General features: G+C 61.7%; 2 protein-coding genes across 2 annotated transcripts in view; one reads left to right on the top strand and one right to left on the bottom strand.

Moving 5' to 3' along the window:
- ADGRL1 (adhesion G protein-coupled receptor L1) overlaps window positions 1-21,769 on the bottom strand; it is a 37,367-nt gene that overhangs the window by 8,148 nt on the left and 7,450 nt on the right. Inside the window, 5 exon segments of the mRNA XM_037817940.1 lie at window positions 573-1,373; window positions 4,635-4,649; window positions 8,046-8,155; window positions 12,793-13,006; window positions 15,966-16,127. Of these exon segments, the coding sequence (XP_037673868.1) occupies window positions 573-1,373; window positions 4,635-4,649; window positions 8,046-8,155; window positions 12,793-13,006; window positions 15,966-16,035 (1,210 nt within the window). The 5' untranslated portion in view covers window positions 16,036-16,127.
- On the top strand, window positions 16,034-19,337 carry LOC119520359. The gene is made up of 5 exons (XM_037818154.1): window positions 16,034-16,146; window positions 16,327-16,432; window positions 16,552-16,711; window positions 16,815-17,043; window positions 18,786-19,337. The coding sequence occupies exons 1-5, from the start codon at window positions 16,034-16,036 to the stop codon at window positions 19,078-19,080; spliced, it is 903 nt and encodes a 300-aa protein (XP_037674082.1). The 3' UTR covers window positions 19,081-19,337.

Raw genomic sequence — 21,769 nt, forward strand, 5'->3', positions numbered from 1 at the left:
TGGAAGGCAGTTCTGAGAGGGGGCTTGAGAGCTGTGGCCTCCCGCCCCCCCTTCAAGCTCTGTCTCTCTTCTGTAACCCAGGCCACCTCCCTACCCCCCCCAGGGGCCTTTTGCTAATGACACTGCATTAGATTACATCGGGACTTTCCAGATGCCCCACAGAACCCCGGGACTGCTCAGAGCTGGCCAAGGGCACTCAGTGGGAGGAATTAGACTGGGGCAGGGTCCCCACCCCCTGGACACTTCGGACAGCTCTGCTTTGACCCCTTTCATGGCTCCTCGGTTGCCACCCAAGATTTTGCCTGGCCTAGGAGTTCCAGGACTAAAAAGTGTGCAGGTGCCCACTTATCAGATTCAGGTAAATTAATCCCTTCTCCCTACCTCCCGTGCCTCAGTTTCTCCCTCTGTACAGGGGCACAGTGACAGTCCCTGTCTCCCGGGGGCCTGGTGAGGCTCACACAGGCTGTCAGCTGTGAAGTGGGTCTGGCCATGTCTGCCACTCCTGCTCATGTGCTCACCAGAACCCACCCCCACCCCAGCAGGCACGCAGCCCCGGCGCCAGCCGTCCTCACCAGCGCTGGGGTCGGGCGGCCCGAACTCCAGGCCATAGCGCACCACAAAATAATTGTTCCAGACGTAGAGCTGGTTGTCGCGGGGGTTGTAGTCGACGGAGGAGACGAACTGGTAGGGGTTGGGGAAGGCGAGGCCCACGGGCTCCTCGCGGTTGGCGTTGGTGTTGAAGGCGTAGTCCACGCGGTTGCCGGCCGCCTCGCTGTCGTCGTCCACGTAGACGGAGCGCAGCACGTAGAGGACGCCGCACACCATGAAGGCGTTGGAGGCCGAGCGCTTGTCGTAGCCCGTCTCCCAGGTGCCCTCGAAGCGCAGCGTGTAGGGGTTGAGCTGGCTCACCACCAGCCGCCCGCTGTTGCCCTCGGTGGCGTAGATGACCCACAGCCCGCTCTCGTCCACCGCCAGGTCGATGTCCGTCTTGCCGCCCCAGCGGTAGGGCGACGTGTCGTGGTAGTTGGCCGTGCTGATGACCGTCTCGCCGCTCTTGATGCGGGTGCGCAGGTCGTACTTGACGATGTTGCGCGTGCGCTCCTTGTTGTAGAAGACGGCGCCGTCGTAGACCGCGAAGCCCGTGCCGTCCACGCGGCTGGGCAGGCGGTAGGTGGTGGTGTGGCGGGCGGCCACGTAGTCCTCCCACGAGGCGTACTCCGTCAGCGTGTCGGTGCGGTAGGGGACCCAGGGCATGACGTAGATGCGGTCCCCGGCCTGCAGCGGGTCCTTGCACCAGGCCCCGGACTGGTGCTCCGACTCGTGCGTCGAGGTGGGTTCCAGCACCTTCTGCAGCGTCCCCGGGCACACGAAGACTGGGCCGGGCGGGGAGGGGGCGCAGAACGGGGACGGGGGAGAGCGGAGCAGAGGCGGGAGGGAGAGAAGAGAGAGGCGAGTTGGTCACGGTGGCCGGGGGCGGCGCCAGGCTCTCCCCCCCTGCAGCTGCAGTCACGGTTGCTTGGTCGGGCTGGTGATGGGGAGGGGGTGTCTGGGCTGGGACCCCCGCCCCGCCCAGCTGCCCCTGTCCCTGGAAAGGTCAACCCTGGAGGCCACAAGAGCAGGGTTAGTGGAGGGGTGGGGGGCGAGGGGAGGGAGCACCCCTCTTTCCTTCCCTGGCTGCTAGAGACCCCACAGGCTGGGGATAAGGGGTTTGGGGAGACCCCTTCCCAGAGACGCTCTCCGTGGGCCGGGAAGGCTTCCAGGGCCTCAACGCCCGGCCCTGCCTTCCTCCTGTCCGCCCCTAAACAAAGGGCTTGGGCTCCGGGGCTCCCAGCCTTCACCAACCACAACCAGGACAGAGGACAGAGTTTTAGGTTTTTTGTTTATTTGACTCCTCTTTCTTCCTCCTGCAAAAATTGCAAGGCAGAGTGATGCTTCCGTGCCCAGAGTGGGTGTCAGAGTGCCCCGATTCCGGGGGGGGGAGGCTTGGGAGCCTCATCCCCGGGTTCCTGCAGCCTGTGCCCCACCCACCACCCCATCCGCACCCTGGGGAAACTTGGGGGCAGCCCCAGCCCCTGCCTGGCCCCTCCCCGGGGGCGCCCCACCCTGCCCCCAGCCGGCAGGGTCTCTCTGGGGGTTTGGTTCAGCAGCAGACACTGACACTGGTGCGCATGGGGGTGGGGTGGGGGGGACACGAGAGGGAAGGGGGCTCCCAGGAAAGTTGGGAGGGGAGAGGAGAGCTGTGAGGCGGTGGAGAGAGACAAGGGGGTGCGGCGAGGTCCTGGCTCCCTGAGGCGGCTGCCGGAGACCACCTGGGAAGAAAAGGTTAGTGCTGGTGGAGGAGAGAGGGGGTGAGCAGAGAATTCACTCCAAGGCCCGGGCCCGACTCGGGGTCCCGCGGGGGGCAGTCCCAGGTCCAGCTCAGAGGGGGCAAGGGAGGGAACCAGGTGCTAGGATAAAGACCCAGCCCGCCCCAGCCAGGCCCCCCGCCTCCCCTGCCCCGGACCCCGATTTACCTGTGACCATCCCCGGCTCGGGAGGAGGGATCAAGGCCGCGCTGGTGTCAGAAAGGTGGGGGGCCCCGCCCCACCCCCCCATTCCCTGAAAAGGAGGAAAACCTCAACTGCATCTCGTCGGCCACCGCTGGCCTGCCCGCCCGCACCCCTCACGCCCCGGCTGTCCCTGACCTCCCCTGCCTGTCGGGGCGTCCGGGGGCATCTGGGCTCGCGCCCCCACGGCCAGGCTCCCCTCACCTCCCTGCTAGCGGAGCCCATGGCCAGGCCAGAGCAAGGACTGGGGCAGGAGGGGGACGGTTTGCAGTGAACTCTCTGCTCCTGCTCGGCCCCCGGGTGGGGATGGGGTCTGGGACAGCGGCCACCCTTCCCTCCCCAGCGTCGTGCAGATTCTGGCTCCAGGGTCCCTGGGCCCAAGCCCATCAGAGTAGGGAGGGGAGCCCCAGACACAGGTGGACAGAAGCCCCCTGCTTCCTGCCCTGCCCCCCGCCCCACCCTGCCATCGCCCGCTCCGGCTGTCCCGAGGGGCCGGCTGCACCCTCCGCCCCGCAGCCTTGCCCTCCACCCTCTTCCCCTGTGCCCCCGGTCTCCCCTCTCGCTGGGCCCTGAGGAGCCGTGTCGGGGGGAAGGGGGCCGTGGAGGGTCCCAGAGCCTGGCCTGGTCGCAGGGTGTGGTGGGGGAGGAAAAACGTGGTTAGAGGTTCCCCGGGGGGAGGAGGGAGAGGGCGAGGAAGGGTCCGCTGGGGTGGGGTGGGGGCTGGGACAGCAAGGACCCCTCTCCAGCACCGAGCTCCCAACACCTCCTCTTCACGCCCCCCCACGCCCCACCCCTCAAGGAGAAAAGAATCCAGGGCTGCTGCGTCCAGCCGGGCCTGCAAGAAGAGTGTCTGGTGCTGGGGGGGAGAGAGACTCCAGGAGAGAGACAGGGAGAGAGTGGAAGGGTGGGGGTGGGGGTGGGGGGCCCCTCGGGCTGGGTGCCCAGGCCTTGCAGAAATGGGGGGGAGGGGTGGAATGGGGAGGGGAGCAGCTCAGAGGGACCCCACCCACCTCCCTCACAGGGGATGCTCCACAGACCGTAATTTCAAGCCCAGCATGATCCAGAAAAGCCACTTCCTCCAGGCCTGCCCCTGCGATCCACCTTGGGGCTCCCAGTTTCCTCAAACTTTCCGGGGAGGGAAATGAGCATCCCCAAGCCCTTCAGCTGGGGGATTCTCAACCCCCCACCCCTGTAGCCCGCTCTGCTCCAGCCCTGAAGGCTGAAGAGGCAAGAAATTACGGTGCTCCTGGAGGTCCCCAAGCCTGGCCTGTGCACCCCACCCCCGCCCCGGCGCCCCCCACCTCGGGGCCCGCTCCCTGGCCTTCTAACCACAACAGCCCAAAAGAAACCCTGACTGCAGCTTCGCAAGTGTGAAAGAAACAGACACCACTCCCCCACCCCCAAGAGGCCCGCCCCCGCCCCCCTGCCCCTGCATTTTGGCAAGCTGCCCTCCCAGGGCTGGGAAAGGCTCCTTGGGACCCCTCCCCTGGGCTGGCAAATGGTGGAGGGTGGGGAGGGGGCAGACTGGTGCTCCGTGCTCCAAACAGCTCTGGGCCTTGGAAACGCCAAACCAGAAGGAACTTAGAAAGCCCCCCCTCCCCGGAGCCCCCCGATTGGAGGAATCTGCTCCCCAAAAGGAAAACAATGGTGTCCCCTCCATCCCACCGCCCCGATCTGGAAGCACCTTACAAAAGGTGGTAGGGGGAGAGGAAGAGAGGAGAGAGACAGCTCACATTGCCGCCCCCCACCCCCAGGCAGGAGCCAGAAGGGGGGTCCCTCTGTCCCCACCCACCCTGGATGTTTACACACTTCTCCTGAAGGAGGCAAACAAAGTGAGAGAGAAGGCCAGGTCCCTGCAAGGGCCCAGGACTAGGAAGGAGAAAGAGAGAGAGAGAGAGAGAGACAAGGGCCTCCCGCTCAGAGGCATCCGCGGGTGTCTGCAGGGAGGGGACACCAGGGCTGCCCCACCCGGAGGACCCCCGGGGTGGGGGACATCAGCTGGACCAGGGTGGGGGGGCAGGGGGACATTACGGGGACAGGTAGAACAAAGTGTGAGTTAGGGGTTAGCATTGGTAACAGTTCTTTTACCTTTCTGCTCCACTTCTACTTTAAGCATCGGAAGAGAGAGAGAAAAACAAATTGAAAAAAAAATGTGCGAGAAAAAAAGAGAAAAAAAAAAAAAAAGAAGAGATTAAATTGCTTTTGTTTCTTTTCTGGCAACGCGTCCCCGTTTTTCCTTTCCTTCCTCACTTCTGCTGCCCCAACCCAGTAAGTGGCTTCGCTTCAGCCCCCGCCCCCGGGTCCTTTCCTCTGGGGTGGGGTGGGGGCAAGGCGGTTTGGGGGAGACTATCACAGAGAAGGGGAGACACGAGGTGGGGGAGCAGAGACAAAGAGAAACACAGAGGTTGGGGGAAGGGGAAGACACAGATGGGCAGGCAGGCAAGTGGACAGACGGACAGAGCCCTCGGACCAGAGGGGGGCCCTCTGTGCAGAGAGGGATTGAGGTAGCCCAGCGGGGAGGTGTGCTCTGGTTGGGGGGACACCGGGGAGGAGGGAATGGGAGGTGGAGAACCCTTCCAATCCCCCCACCCTGCCCCGGGCCCCACTGCCTTCCTGCTGGAACCAGGGACCCAGGGGAAAGGATCAGTGTCTCTCAGGGCCGGGGTCCCCCAAGCTTGGAGAGCAGGGTGAACCCCTCAGTCTTCTGTGCTGGCCTCGTCCAAAGCCAGCTGAGCTCCCCCAAGCCCTCACACCCCAGAAAAAGCCAACACAGAGAGAAGTGGGCAGCACAAGACACAGAAGGGGGCAGATGGGGGCAAGTGCACCCGGGCCTTGGAGAGCGAGCTGGGATGGGGGTGGGAGGTGGGGGTGACACAGGCCAAGAGGTGAGAGGCAGGGGGAGGACACAGACTTGGCGAGACAGCGGGCGGGGGGCACGGACACGCTCCCACGCTCCCCGAGCCCAGGAGCCCGGAGCTCTGCACCTGCCGACTGCCCCAGGGGGGCCAGGCACCTGGGGGAGGAAGGGGGCATGGTTAGACTGGGCGCAGCTGCAAGGCAAATCCAGTGTTAGTTGGGCTAGTCTGCTGGGGGGAGGGGGGTGTCCCCCAGACATCCACTTCCCCCTTCCTCACGGCAGTCCCTACCGCCCACCTGACCCACCCTCGCCAGCACTGGGGTTACCCTCATAGTAGGGGGGTGGTCCCCCCAGCCTCAAAGCCCAGGGCAAGATGGCTGCCTGGCTGGCAGCTCCCCACCCGCTCTACTTCCCCAGCCCCTCTGTGGGTGACCCTGCCCTGCCCTTTCCAGGAGCTCCCAGCCTCTCCGTGGCCTGGCACCCAGCTGCTCAGCGAGCGTCTGGGGACAAGTGCACGCCCTGCCTCCCTGTCCCCCAGCCGCCTCCTTCCAGCCTGCCTCCACGGAGGGCCAAGGAGCTAGCTCAGCCCCCTCTGTCTGTACTGTCTGCCCTGGGGCTCAGGCTAGCCCTCTGCCGTAGACCAGGGGTTGTCCCTTCCCTGGGCCGCCCTGGTCTCTGCAGGTCGTGCCCCTTACCAACCCCCTGGACCACACCTGGGGACTCAGCTGAGCTACCTCCCTACTGTTGCTTTGACCACCTGGGGTCTACTTGGACTGCACTCCCCTTGGACCGGGGGATTTCTTCTGCCCTTTGTCTCACCTGCCTCGGGAAGGTGTTCAGTTCAGCATCTGCTGTCATTTTGTTTGATTATTCATAACAGTAATAATAATTGGCAAGAGGAAACAAAAGAAGCAAAGACTCCCAGGGTCCAGGGCCACTAGATGCCACAGAACGCACTAGACCTTGTGTGAGGATGGGGAAACTGAGGCTCAGGGCACCGAAGCCACCGGGCCGGCAAAAGCAGGCACCATCTCCCTCGCACCTTCGGCTTGGAGTGCACGCAGGGTGCTCCACCCCACTAGAAATGGACAGACAGGCTCAGCCAGCTTGAAAGGGCCTTCCGGAACACTCTTGAAACCCATTGTGTACCGGGCGTGGGTCTGCGTGCTGGGTGGGAGTAAGGTGTTTGTGTAAAGACGAAGCCTCTGTCCTCAGGGAGATTAAACCTCTGCTCTCAGAACTCTCGCTTCTTGGGAGCAGAATCTGGGCCCGGGCACACACCATCTCCCAGAACCTCGCCCAGCTCCACAGCCGCCCAGAGAAACTACGTCCTTTGCTCAAAGCCTCTGAGCCAGAAGGTTCAAGAGCCAAGCCGCGGACCCCGGCCTGCCTGACTCTTCCACTGTGCTACACTCGCTGCCTCCCGCCCCCACCTCCATCCCCGCTGTCCTGGTGCAGGGGTCGGCAATGTCCCCAGTGCTGTGGGGAGGCTTCAGGGAGCAGATGGGCGTCCCCCTCGGGCAGTGGCTGGAGGCCTCGGGTGCTGAAAGGAAAGGATGAGGAGTAAAAGAAGCAAGTTATGGAAGCACGTAAGCGGTCCCGTCTCCCCTGGCGTAGGCAGTCCACCTGCGAGGAGAAATCAAAGGCTGGGGGTGGGGAAGGCTGGGGCAGGAGGGGAGAGGAGGGACAGTCACGGGGCCTCCTGCTCCCCCTGCCCTGGCCCCCCACGCTCAGCACACCCTGGTGGCCCGGCCGCCTCCCCGCTCCTCCCCGAGGCCCTACCTCCAGAGTGGCCGCCTGAAGCTTGGGGGAAGGAGAGGACAAGGGACAATGGAGGGAGGGAAGAGAGAGGGCAGGGAAGGGGGCGATGTTCAGGGCCGGGTGCTGAGGAGGAGAGACCCTGTCTTTGTCTGCTCCCATGGGCCAGATGCAAGACAGCCAGGCTCCTGGCTCCCCAGCTCGGGCTTCCTGGGGGCCACCCTCAGTCCAGTATGGCGGCACTTCCTTTGCAGACAGGAAGTGCTACCCGGTAATGGGCAAACCAACCAGGAAACATGAATCTGCTGAAGACGCCCCCAGCCCTTCACACGGGGGTCTGCCACCAGGCTTCAGAGGGTGGTCTATCTCTACAGCCGACTAGAGACCGACTATAGATTCCAGCTGCTGGGACCAGAAGGGCGCACAAGAAGGAGTGGGGACGTGTAAGAGGTGAGGAGAGAGGGAGGAACGGGGGCGAGCAGGCGTGTAAGACGGGCCAAAAAGGGAAGAGGTGTGGGGGTTTACAGGGCGGCAAGTTCAAGGGAGACACAAGTGTCCAAAGCCGAGCATGGGAGTGTGGCCTCGAAAATGTGTAAATGAGCGAGGGGCACGGAACGGAGCGGGGCAACTGTGCAGGGTTGGGGGATGAGGACGAGAGTCTGCAATGCCGTCCCTGTGGAAGGGAACCGGGTGACGAGGGTATCTGGGAGCAGAGTGTGCGAGGGAGGGAGCAGGCCTGTCTCCCCCCACCCCTCACCACGCACACTTGTGCCTGGCCCTGGCCTGGCCCCGTGTGTATGTGTGTGTAAGTCAAGGCGTCTCCTGCTCACTCGCCCGCTCGGGGGGAAGGGGCCCGCGTCCGCACAAGGAGCAAGAGGACTCACTGTAGGGCACACAGTCGTACTGCACCTCCAGATACTTGTAGGTCCCCGGACAGGGGTCCGGGAAGGCATCGGAGCCGGCCACCACCACACACTGGGTGCGGTTGTTACACCTGCAGAGGGAGACACGGAGCTGGCAAGCGTGCACCCTGGCATCGGGGCACTGGGGAGTGGGAAGGGACAGCACCCTTCTTTCCCAGCCCTACAGGGTCCAGGGAGGACATGGACACCCCAACTCGGGAAGATGCCATGGGGCCGCAGCCCAAGACCAGAAGCTCCCTGCCTGCTTCCTTTCCCGCCGGGCAGGATCGTCCTACAAACAGCCCGTCCCAAGCCACCCGTGTTCACTTCCGTTGTACCCAAGTGTCACTATATTATTTTTCTTTAAGCCCCTCCGTTGTTCACAGAAGTCGGACGCGTGTGAAGCCACGCATGCGTGAGGCAGTACCCGTTTTCAGGAGGAAAACGTTCTATTCGTGGAACGTCCCCAGCGTCTGGCTATGGCCATCGTTCCGTCGTGTGGACCAGCAGCAGCCCACAAACCCCTCTCTGAGCAATGCCACTGTCAGGATTTGCAGCCAGAGCAGAGCAGAGAGGGGCGGAATGTTCCGTTCATGGCAAAGCCATTGCCCATTCCCCACAGGGGGCTCCCCCGAAGCCCGGTCAACTTCTCATGGCCTGGCTAGTAAGTGAAGCGATATGCAGTGGTTTGGAGCTGTGTGCACCCCAAGAAAACACATTCTTAAACAAAATCCTTGCCTGTGGGTGCGAACCCATTGTAAGGATGACCTTCTGATGAGGTGACTTTCGGTTCTGAAGGTGTGGCCCAGCGCAATCAGAACGGGTCTTAGTTCTATCACTGGAGTCCTTTATAAACCGATTGAAATTCAGACACTGAGAGAAAGCGGCAGAGGAAGCAGCCAGAAGCTGAACGTCAAGAGAATCCAGAAGAAAAGAGAGAGGCCCAAGATGCGGCCCTGTGCCTGGCCATGTGACAAGCTAAGAACCAAAGATTGCCAGCAGCCAGCCCCAGAACGCCACGGTCTTTGGGGAAAAAGCATCCCCTTGACAACACCTTCATTTGGACTTCTTTCCTTGGCCTCAAAATCGTGAGCCGATAAATTCCCATGGTTTAAGCCAAACCAACGCACGCTGTTTGCTTGAGCAGCCAAGAAAACTAAGCCACGAGGCCTGTTTAACAATTTAAAAAAAAACCCGTCTGTCCGTCCCCCAGGTCCCTGTTCCTCGGGGCAGGCCAGTCACCGGGCCGTGGACGTGCAGGAAGTGGTCAGACAGGTCCACGGTGGGCCCCTGTGGCTTTCCCTCCAGACCTGCCCTCAACCACGCATGGTCGATTCTGAGGAAGAACCGTGAGAAAAGGTGAAGGTTCCAGTGGGGAGGGACAGATTGAAGTTGGGGTGGGTGTAGGACCCCCACATCCACCCAGCCCCAACCTCTTCTTTAAAAAGAGCTCACTGGCCTCGAAAAGTTAAACCGAGAACTTCCACATAACCCAGCCTCCCCACTTGCAGGCACAGACACCAAAGAACTGAGAGACTGGGACACCAGTGTTTATCACAGCTCGATTCACGATCGCCAAAAAGTGAGGGCAACCCAAGAGCCCCTCAGCTGACGGGCAAGGGAATTATTAGCCACAAAAAGGACTAAAATTCGGATCGAAGCCACAACACAGAAGAACCTCGAAAACCTCCACCGAGTGAAAGAAGCCAGACCCAGAAGGACGAATATTCTTTCATGCCACACACATGAAATATCCAGAACAAGCAAATACATAGAGACAGAAAGGAGACTAGAGGTTCCCAGGGGCCCAGTGGTGAGGGAATAACGGAGATTTATCGTTTAGGGAGGACAGGGTTTCTGTTTGGGGTAATGGAAACATTTTGGAACTAGACAGAGGAGATGGTGCCATAAAACTGTGCATGTACTATGGCCGCTGAGCTGTGTTATTTTCAAATGGTTAATTTTACGTTAATGTGACTTTTATGTCCTCGAAAATAAAAAAAGAGTTGGGGGGGGTGCTGGCCTTCCAGTTGGAGACCCCAGGTCCCAGCCTCCCCCTGCAGCCGGGAGTGCGTGTGCCGAGTTCAGGAGGTGAGATACGAGAGAGAAGGACACGTGCCTTTACGGGGGCCAAGGGAGGTGCTGAGAGCCGGGTTTCGTGAACTCCCACCTTGGTTTGGTCACTGTATTTTGGGGTGTCTGTGTCACAGCAGCTGCACTATACCCTACCTAATACAAAGAGTGAAACTGGCACCCAGAACCCCCAGATTTCAGGGTGACGGGGCAGCAGGAATTGGGGACCCCAGCAGAGAACACAGGGCTAAGACTTCCCCCAGATCCTTCTGGAAGTGGCTCCATTGACCTCACAGCCTTCAAGTTCCTCGTCCATTAAAAAAGAAAAAATATTTATTGTGGTGACACAGATACAACCCAAAACCCCCCACTTCAACCACTTTCACGTGTACAGTTCAGTGATGTTGATTACGTCCTGTGTCCTGCTCCCGGCGCCACGTTCCATCACCAAAACTTTCCCATCACCCCAAGCAGAAACTCCACCCCCACCAAGCCAGAGCTCCCCCATTCCCTCTCCCCACAGCCCCTGCTGACCTCTAGTCTACTTCCTCTGCCTGTGAATGGGTTTATTCTAGGTGGTTCCTGTAAATGAAATCCCACAACATCTTTCTTCTTGTGTCTGGCTTCTTTCACTCAACCTGATGTCCTCAAGGCTCATCTCTGTTGTCACATGGACCAGCGCTTCATTCCTTTTCACAGCTGCGTAGTATTCCGTCATTGGGATGGGCAGTGTTTTGCTTACCCACCAGCTACTTCTGGACCCCTGGCTTGCTTCTACCTTTTCGCTCTGGTCAACAACTGGTGTACCACCTCCCATTTGGGAGCGAGGTCTGCTCCTTTCTCTCTTGGCCTACAGCAACACACTGCTCCGTGTCCCCCCTACCCCACCCCGAGACTGGGAACCCGCTAGCATCAGAAACCGGCTAGGTGCTGTGCCCAGGAAATCGGGGTGAGCAGCCCAGACCCCGAAGCCGTTGCCGAAGGAGTGAATGAAACTGAGCGGGCCAACGTGGAGGGACACGGGAGCACGAAGTAGCAAAGGCTTGGACCTGGACCAGGACGGCCATGCAAGGGCGTCGGAGACGGGACAGGGAGAAGAAGGGCCGGACTGCCAGAGGGGGGTGGCTGTGATGGAGCCGACAGCCCAGTGCTCTTGGCAAGAGGCACCTTCCGCCCGGCCCAGGGCCTGGAGACCCCGACCCTACCCGGCCCCTGCCCACAACACTGCACGGCTCTCAGGGACCCCCAGACACATTCCGGAATCCTCCACCGGCACTCCAGGAGCTGCGCAAGCTAGTCTCAGCCCTCACCCCGTCTCTCTGGAGTGAGCCTGATGCTGTCAGACATCTACGCAGTGGGCACCTGCTGTATACCTGGCCATGTTTTCTGGGCACTGTGGACACAGCAGTGGAGCAGGCAGGCCAGTGAGGGCCCGCAGAAGAAACACGAGAAAGAGGAGAAAATATCAGCAGAATGGATGGAAACTGAGGCGAGAGAGCAGCAGGGAAGGGGCTAGGAGATGGGGTCTGGGGCTGCGATTTTAGAGAGGGTGGTCAGGAGAGCCTCACCAGAGGGTCCTTGGGGAAAGGCCTGAGGTGGGAGGGAAGAGCCGTGCAGATGGGGGCAGTGGGGAGAAGGGCGCAGGGAAGAGCATCCAGGCAGGTGGAACAGCCAGTGAGGGGACCCCGAGGAGGCCCTGAGAGGGAAGGGGCCTGGTGTGTGTAAGGAGCAGGCTAGGCAGCTGCAGCCAAGTGAGCAGGGGCCGGGGGAGATGGGAGGAGATGAGGCAGGGGCTGCCGTGGTGAGCAGGGGAGGGATTCTGGGGACAGTGGGAAGGAAGCAACAACGGGCTCTACGGGCGCTGGCTGTGGGCGTGAGCACGGCGTCTGCAGCTTTGCACACACAGGGCTCAGCCTGGGATGCCCTCCCTTCACCCCAACGCACACACAAACACACTCACTCGCTCACACATACGAGACGTTCTTACATTCACTCGCACCCAGTCACATTCATTCTAACATTCACACACCCAAACACTCCTACACACACATTCAAACACACTTAACATTCAAACACACAATCAAGCACACTCACATGCAAACACACCCATTCTTACACACTCAAATATTCTAAAATTCAGACATTCACACATACACACTCATTCTTACAAACACATTCACCCACCCCCATTCACTCACACCTAAACATTCACGGACACTCGCACATTCTAACGGTCAAACACACTCTAAATTCAAATATACACATTCACTCAGTCTCACATTCAAACACACACCCACTCACTCCCACACTCGGTCTCACACCCACTGGCCTTTCGTCGGGGTTTAGGTGTCACTGCCTCAGGGGCCCCCTGAGCTGCCCTCTCCATTCTGGGTCAGAGCCCCCCGCACCCTGCTCCCGGGACCCTTACCTGCCTGCCACCGTAAGCCCCTCCTCCCCCGGTGACCTCGGGGTCAGCTGCCACAGGGGACAGGCGGGTTTGGAGGTTATGGACTGGGGGGCTGCTGGGAGGGATCAGCTGGTATTGGGGGGCTGGACAGCCTGGGTCTCATCGGCTCCTTCCTCAGGGCCTGGCTTCGAGCAGGTGCCCGGGGAACGGGTTTCGAGGGGACAAAGGCACGGGTGGCGGGGCCCTCACCTCTGTGACATGATCTTGAAGGCGTCCGGCAGGTAGCACTGCACGTTCTCCATCTGGAAGGGGTCCGCGTCGCAGATCTTGTCGTCCGTGCGCCCGTAGTTGGCGTTCTCCACCATGATGACGTCGCTGCCCGGGCAGCGCAGCTCGATGGGGTAGCCCTCGCACGCCAGCTCCCGCCGCATCAGGCCGAATGGGAGCCCGGCCCGGCTCAGGCCTGCGGGGAGGGGGCGGCAGTCAGGGGCAGGCAGGGGCCCCCAGATGAAGGTGGGCAACCTGCTGGGGCCGGGAAGACCCTGCCGGGCGGGGGAGACCCTAGAGGGGGCAGGCGGATGCTGCCAAGGGGGCTCCATCTCCAGCTCGGCTGTGTCAGGGACGGGCTATATGTGAACCTTAGTTTACCCAGCTGCAAATCGGGCTTCTCAGGAAGACTACGGGGCAGTATGGAATTTATCCTTGCCCAGAGAGAGGTCTGGCCTTTGCCCTCGGCTCCTGGGAGGCCATTTCTCAGCCCTTGAGATGTCCGGCCTGGTAAGACGGTGCAGCCAGCCAGTGTGATTTGGGGTGGGGGCTCTGGGTCACACTGCACCAGCTGGCCCTCTGGAGGGGATGGGGACACGGCCGCCAGCGACGTCTACAAGACCGAGCCCCAGTAAAGACCCCGGATCAGCAAGGCTCAGACGAGCTTCCCCAGAGTGTGGCTCTGACAGCAAACACTCTCTACGGCCCCACAGGGACAGGACACCTAGAACTTTCCGTGCGGAACTTTCCTGGACCCCGGGCCATGTACCTCTTCCCCTGGCTGATTTTCAGCCCGTGTCCTTTCACCACCAATAATCCATAATAACCCCGAGTATAACAGCTTTCACTGAGCTGTGTGAGTCCCAGCAAATTATCGGGGCTCAGGGTGTTCTTGGGGACCCCCGAGCCTGCAGTTGGTGTCAGAAGGGAGGGGGTCTTTGGACTTCCTAACTTCATACCCCCCCCACGAGCAGCTGCAAGGAGCAGAGAGAGGGCAGGGCTGGGGATGAACCGTGTCCCCCAAAACATCACGTTCAAGTCCTAAACCCTGGGAATGGGACGGTCTTTGGAAATACGGTCTTTGAAGATGTGCTTCGTTAATTGGATGAGAAAGGGTCCTAATCCAATAGGACTGACGTCCTTATAAGAAGAGGGAAATTCGGCTGCAGACAGGGGAGACGGCCACGTCCGAGACAGGCAGACATCGGAGCCCAATGCTCTACATTTCTGTTGTTTGAAGCCCTCCGGAAACCAAGACAGGTGCGAAAGCCCCTGCAGGTTTGGAGGGGAAACCAGAGGCCCAGCTTTGCCACTTCCCAGCCGCCTGGGCAGCACGTCACCTGTGGACAGGTGTGGAACCAGCAGTCACAGCTTCACCTGTTGGCCGGTTCACAAATGCAGATTCAGGGCCTGCCCCAGACGTGCCACAGTTAAACCTCCCCCAGGCCGGGAGCCTTGGGGTCTCCTTGTTTGCCGGGCGACTGCTGCACGCTCAAACCTCCTAGGGACCCCGGGATGGTGACAAACGCCCCGGGCAGGCCCTGTGGAGGCGCCCCCATCCTGTGTCAAGGCCCTGGGTTCGAATCCCGGCTCGGCCGCCCACCTCAAGCTGGTGACCTCATCCACATAACCGACCATCTCTGGGCCTTTGACTGTTCCCCGAAAGTACGGTGTGGACGACCCCCGTCCCGCGGGGCCACGGCGGGGAATTCACTGCATCGGGGGGCGCACAAGTGCTCACAGGGCATTTGGCACATGGCGAGAGGACAGACACACTTGCTGGCAGCATCGCTGATTTTGCAGCCGCTGATTACTGGTTTATACTTGCTATCGTAGCGGCTATTTTCGCTTAGTTACTTGTTATTGTCACGGGAGAAACTCCACCTTCCCTTGTCTGAATCCATGAAAACCCTGAACTCTTCAGACTCGGGGAGACAGCTTTGAGCTCTTTCTCACTCCTGCCTCCTCCTTCCTTGGTGGCCACAAAATAAAGCCGTTTCTCTCTGAAGCGCCTCTGTCGGTTTCCGGTGACAGCATTAGCAAAGCCGTTAGTCTCTGCAGGGCAGGGGGTGCCCAGGCAGCCTCCTGGGCCCACCCTTGCCTTGCGGGGTGCAGGAGGGAAGTCGGGGTGCAGCCAGAGGCTCCCACGGGGACCATCGCCTGTCGGTGCTTGGGTCTGGGGTCGCCCGAGGACACTGGGTGCGTGAGGGGAAGCACAGCCAAACCCAGCCCCTTTCCAGAAACCCGGTCCGAGCCGTGCCAGCTGGGGTGCCCGAGGGTACGGGAGCGAGGACCCGGGGGAGAGGGGGTGCAGGGTGAACCGAGTCCCGGCTGGGGAAAGTTCTACACGCCTGCCTCCAGCACCATCTGCTTCCCCATCTAATTTTAGGAGGGAGGCCGGGGGTAGAGGAGTGGCTCGGATGAGGCTGGGGGTGGCGGCAGCTCCACCCTGCCCGGCTGGGGCAGAACCCGGCTGGGCCGAGAAACTGGGGGCGCCGGGGTGCCCGGGAGCGTGGTCTGAGGGTGCCGAGCCCAGGGCACCCCCCAAAAAACGCACCTCCCATCTCAGTGAAGGGTCTGCACGGGGGAGACTGGGGGACGGGCACCCACATCCGAGTCCCCCCAGAACCAGCCAGGTGGGGTCAGCGGGAGCCGCCCCAGGGCCAGGGACAAGGCCCGGAGACGCCTGGCACCTCTCTCCTCGCCCTGCCCCGGCCCCCGCCAGGCTGCCACCCGTCAGGAGGGTAATTGAATAATTGGGACGGGTGGGCGGGAAGGCCCGGGTGCTAATTGTGGCGTGTATGGGATCCCCGGGCCAGCGGAGGGCCGAGTTCGGTAATTAGTTGTTTTTAAATAAACGTCAGCGGGCACGCTTTAATTAAGCCTTCTTCCCAGCGAGAGACTCGGAGATGTAATCAGAGAGAGAGAGAGAGAGAGAGGATCTGTCCTCGTCCCAGGGAGCCACAGCCCGGGTTCCACGGCAGGTCAGCCCCCGCGGCCTCTCCAGCCCCGTCCGGCCACATTCTTGGGGGGTGCTGGGGAGGGGGTGGGCAGGCTCCAGGGGGTCGCCTTTTTTTTTTTTTTTTAAATCAGGTGGGCCGGGAAGTGTATTCGTGTTTTCCCGGCCGGAACTCCGGGTCCCGGTGGGCACCTACCTTGGGTGGCCGAGGTGACCAGGACAGCGGTAACGCACAGACTCCAGAGCACAGCAGCCAGGCGGGCCATGGCGGCCAGGGGCGGGCGCGGGGCTCTCAGAGAGCTGCTCGGGGGGCTGAGCCCCACATCACCAGGCGGGCACCGAGGCCTGGCCCGTCAGCCTGCGGAAGGACAGGGAGAGTGAGCAGGGGGCAGGCGGGTGCGGGCAGGGGCTCCGGGGGGCTCAGGGCTTCTGTCCTGCTGGTCCTCGAGTGGCCACGCCTGGTACCTCCCTCCAGCCAGCCGCATTGGACAGAAGCTGCACCCATCCCCCCACTCCAGGGCTTCTAGAGACTTCTGAGCCACCTCCCCACATCCCAGCACACAGACCCACCCGTCTGGGCACCTGGGACCAAAGAGAACCCAGGACGGCCACCTTCCCTGCTGCCAGAACCTTCTGGAAGCACATCTGTGGTCACCTGCCCCCGTCAGAAGGAGGGGCAGCTCCCTGGGACAGCATCAGGATATGCAAGGGGCCACCTGCACCCATCTGCAGGGGACCTTCTGGACACCCCTCTCCCAGCGAGGAGGAGCCCTTTGTCCTAGGCTGGGAGACCCAGGCCTGCAGCCCCAGCTCCTACTTCCTGTCACTTGCACCCTGCAGCTAATCAGAATCCGTCCAGCTGGTGCCACCGAGCAGGAGCCAGGGACTCCGGGGTCCCCTCTTTCCCCTCCGAGAGACCCTCTCGGGGTGAGCTGGAGTCAGGTGGGCAGGCGGGAGAGGGGAACTGTCCCTGGGGGTCAGGGGCGGTGCGGGCAGCAGCCTGCCTCCAGTCCTCTCCACTCCTGCCAACCCCTTCCTTCCCCAGGCACGGCGGCCCCCGGGAAGTCACAGCTCCCTTCCGACTGGGATGTTCCTTCTCTCCCGGCCCCAGAAGTCCACCTTGGCCCTTGGCTTTGTCTACACCCCAGTTCTCCAACTGAGAAACTTCTAGCACGTTCCCTGGAGGCAGAGGAGCAGCCCTCTGTGTCTTCACCGGCCCTCCGGACGGCGAACCAGCCTGAAGCGATCCCAGCCTCAACCCCACTGATGAACAGGTAGGTACTTGGCAATCCTCTTCTTCCACTCCGGCTACTGCTGTTTTTCTTCCCCAAACCTAAAGCCTCTGCAGCAGGCTCCGGGGACGGCCCCAGCGGGCCCTGCCAGCTCCACGAGCTCATCTCCGCTCCAGCCGCTCCTGCCTCCCACCCTTCCCGGAGCCACAGCCCGCCCTGCCCAGGGCCTCTGCACCGGCCGCTTTCTCCAGGCCCCTGGTCAAATGTAACTCTTATTTTTCTAAACGGCCTTACTGAGCTCGAACTCACAGGCTGTGTATGATTCGCCCATGCAAAGCGTACAATTCAGTGGTTTCGGTACGGTCACAGACGTGCAACCACCACTTCCAGCTGTTTCCAGAACTTTCCAGTCACTGCAAAGGGAAACCCTGTCCCCCGCTTGGCGGCCACCCCTCCCCCCAGCCCCCCGCAACCACTAATCTGCTTCTGTTCTCTACGGATTTGCTGCTTCTGGACATTTCATATAAACGGAACCAGACAGTAAGTGGCCTTTTACGTCCGGGGAAAGCAGCTCAGCGTAACGTTTCGGAGTCCGTTCTCCTTTTTGTGGCCAAATACTATTCCGCTCTGTGGAAGGACCACTTCCTGTCTCTCCGTTTGTCCGCTGGTGGGCATCAAATGTAACTGTTTATCTTGTGTCGGGAGCGTCCCCTCCACGAAACGGACAAGACCGGGCGGTTCGGCCCACTGCTGTAGCCCCAGCTTCTACAACTGGACCTGGCACTTAGCAATGAGTATTTGTGGCTCTGAACCCGGGAATCTACCCCATTCCTCGCTCCGTGAGACCCATCGCCAACGTCCCGTGGGCTTGTATTGTCGCCATCTCGCAGATCAGCCCGGTCTGGACCCCAGAGCCACCACCCAAGCCCCCGTCACCTGTCTTTTCTCCTAGGCTGCCACGCCCGCCCCACAACCCGCCCCTGACTCAGGCAGAAGGGACTGGGGAATGACGTAAACTGCACCTCACCTTCCCCACGGTGCTCCACTCGGGTCTCCGGGCCTCGCCCTGGTGTTTGCCACCTGGCCCCTGCCAAGCTCTCCCAATGTCTCCCCCCACGTCTCGTCCCCTCCGGCTTCCCCCAGTCCCCGAGCCTCAGTCCTGTCTCGGCGGTCTCTGCTGGAACGCTCGCCCCCAGATCTCAGCGTGTCTGGCCGTGGGTTGAATGGTGACCCCTTCCCCCCAGTTCCTGCCACCCAGAACCTCAGGCAGTGACCTCGTTTGGAGTAAGGGTCTTTGCCGAGGTGATCGAGTTCGGGCTTTTGAGATGAACGCACCCTGGCTTTAGGGTGGGCCCCAAACCCAGGGACGGCTGTCCTTGTAAGAGAAAGGAGGGGGAGACTTGGAGGGGGAAACCGAGAAGAAGGCGAGAGGAAGGCAAGAAGCAGAGACCAAAGTGATGTGGCTGCAAGCCAAGGAGTGCCAAGGATGGCCGGCAGACACCCGAAGCCGGGAGAAAGGCGGGAACGGCTTCTCCCCGAGAGCTTCCGGAAGGAGCCAGCCCTGCCTACAACAACTTGGTTTTGGACTTCTGGCTTCCAGAACCGGGAAAGAATGAATTTCTGTTGTTTTAAGCCACCCGGGTGACGGGCATTTGTTAGAGCAACCTCAAGAAACAGATACGTGACTCTAAACAAAACCACCCCCACCCCGCGACCCTCCCCGGCTGCCCTTTTGCTCCCCGTCTTCGCGTCGGAGCCCTGAAATGATCTTTTAAAATTGGCAGGTCTGTGGTTGACTTTTCTGCTAGACTAGAAGCTCCGGAGGGCAGGAGACTTGGCACAGGGGCTGCCACCATGGGCCCTCGGACAATAAATACTGGACTGGGACAGAAGATGTGCCCCTGCCCGGGCCTCGGTTTCCTCACACGTGCTACGGGCAAGTATTATCTGCTGTGTGACCCCGAAACTTCCCTCCCCACCGCCCGGCTGAGCTCAGCCCCACTTCCGGAAATCTGCCTTCAGCCACCTCCAGCCCACAGCCACCTCTCCTCCTGGAATCCGGCTTGTGGCACTTTCTGATCATCTCCAGGCAGACGGATGCTCCCGTCCCCGGTCCTCCCCAGTTCTTCCTTTTGGGCTGACTGGACCCCGGCTCTGCTACCCACCTGCTGTGTGACCGTGAGCCGGGGGTGCAGCTGCCTCTGCTCCAGCTCCCGCGTGCAGGGTTCTGGAAGGACAGCAGTTTACGTACAGCACCCCTCTTCCCCTCGGGGATCCCAACCAGCCTCGTCTCTGCGGTGACGACTGCCGTATTCGCTCCCCAGCCCTGCCTGTCTCCTGACCCAACCTTTCTCCATCTCCATCTGGGTCTCCCAAGCATCCCGTCCTACTGGACCAGATGTCTCTCCCATCCACCCACGTCCTAGAGCCAAAGACCCCGGAGCTGGAATCCTTGACTGCTCACTGCCCCACCCTTATCCCCACCCTCAAACCCCAAAGTCCATCCATCCTTGACAGTGGTCCTCTCAGACCTCGGCATCGTCTTCGACTGCTCCCGGACTACCCTCCAGGCCCTCACAACCCTCCCAACCCGGGCTCACCCAGGGTTCCCCTGCTTAAATCCACCCCCCGCAAGGGCTTCTGTACCTTCTCTGGCTCCTGCCCCGCCAGGCCCCCGCCACACAGCCTTGCCGTACGTCCCCACTTGTGTGTCCTTCAGATCTCCACCCCGATGTGCCCTCCCCAGAGTCGGGGACCTGGGCCTCCGTTACCCGCATCACAGAGCGTCCTACAGCCCAGCCCCCGCCATTCCCGGAAACTTCTTGACGCTGAGTAGCTGTGTGGGCTCGACGAGCTCCCACCCGTCACCCACTCCGAACGTGCCTGGCATGTGGCGAAGGCCACGTCCCCTGTCACCGTCTTCCCCATGGTCACCCCCCATCGCCACCACCATGCTAAATACCCAACTTGCCCCCTCGCCGACCCCCAGGAGAACGTATGCCCCTAAGGCCGGGACTCGGTTTCCCTGACTACTGTCTCCCGGCGCCTGGACGTGCTGTAGGGGCAGTGGGGGACAGGGGCGTCCGCCCTTTGACCTGGGGGCCAAGCCTCACTGCAGAGGCCGAGTGCCACCACCACAGGGGAGCAGAGAGAGGATCCCACAGGTACCTGCCACTCCCTGACACCCCCCCACCCCGGGAAGCCCCCAGGATCTGCCACCCCCCAGCTTATAGCTAGAGGAGGAGGGAGCTGGGGACTCTAGCTTCTGTGCTCCTTCTCCCAGGACTGACCAGCCCGTACCCCACCCCTGGGAATTCAGCCCGTACCCTCGGCATCTACCCAGGCAGAGAGGTCTGACATGGGCAGACGGGTGCCACCCCCAGGCGACCCCAGGGCCTTGGCACGTTCGTCTCGTTTAATCCTCCTGGTAACTCTGCTCCACATTTTTTAGGGGAAGAAACTGAGGACCCAGAGTTGGGGAGACATGTCTAGGGGTACCCGCCTGGCAAGCAGGCTAGGGCCCCAGAAGGGCCGCCCCCTCCTCAGGGCTGGACATGCCGGTGGGCTCTGCACCCCCCACGTGAGCCACACCTGACTGTCCACCCTCGTGCCTCAGTGGTCTTGGCTGCACCGTCTTTTCCCCCATCCCGGCAGGAAACCGGGTTTGCAGCCCTCCACCCAGGCTTGTCCGGCCCCCCGGGGCTGCCCGAGGGCTGTGCATCTGATTCCGGGTTTGCACCTGGGGCCCGGTGGGGGTGGGAGGAGTCGGGGGGTGCAGGCGGCCCAGCCCAAGCTCTGTCCTCGGGTGCCCCGGGATGCGGAAGGGGCGGGTGACAGGCGGAGAACCGGCTGCTGCAGGAGAGGGGGCGCCTTTTAGCCTGCCCTGGAGTGTGGTTGCCGTGGCAACCCTCGGCTGCGAGTGGGTGGGTGTCTGACTGCCTGGGGGTACCGGGAAGGGGGGCTATGGGCCCCCTCACAGCCTCAGCCCCCCCGCCCCGCAGGCCGCCAGCCCCTCTGCGCCCGCCCCCCCACCCCGGCCACACTCACCCGTCCTCCCCAGACCCTGGGGCCTAACAGCCAATGCCACAAAGCCCGCCTCCTCCAGGAAGCCCTCGGGCATGCGTGCCCACCCCACAGGGCAGAACAGGCACCCACAGGCGCCTCTCAGGACCTGCTAGAAGTCGGACCTCTGGGTTTGGTTTGCTGTGTGGCCTCGGCCCAGGCTCTTGGCCTCTCTGAGTCCATTTCCCTACACGGAGACAAACCAACTGATCTTGTGCAGAGTCATCAAGCACCCAGGCAGTATCTAGCACGCGGTGGTACTGTGGGCTCGGGGAGAGCAAAGTCCATTGACGGGGAGCCCCCAACCCCACCCCAGCCATGCACCCATCCTTCCTGGCTCAGCAGCCGGCAGCCGGGTCCTTCCAGGCGCACCAAAACCAAACAGCCACCCGGACCCCCTCTCCTCACATCCAAACCATCCCCGGGTCTCCACCTCCAGAACCCGCCCACTTTTCACCTCCTTTCTGCCCCCCACCTGGTTTCCCGGCTTCCACCCTCATCTCTACAGTCTGTTCCCCCCACAGCAGCCAGAGGGCGCCGGTGACCACCCACGTCAGGACACAACCTTCCTCTCTCTAGAACCCTCCATGGCTCCCACCTCCCCCAGAGCCAAAGCAAAGTCCTCCCCGTGGCCCGCCAGGCCCCTGCCCGACCCGCCCCGTCCCCGTCCTGCTCTCATCTCCGCCACCTGCCCCCCGGCTCACTC

Source organism: Choloepus didactylus, chromosome 25 (assembly GCF_015220235.1).
Source record: "Choloepus didactylus isolate mChoDid1 chromosome 25, mChoDid1.pri, whole genome shotgun sequence".
In the NCBI taxonomy this organism is placed as follows: domain Eukaryota; kingdom Metazoa; phylum Chordata; class Mammalia; order Pilosa; family Megalonychidae; genus Choloepus; species Choloepus didactylus.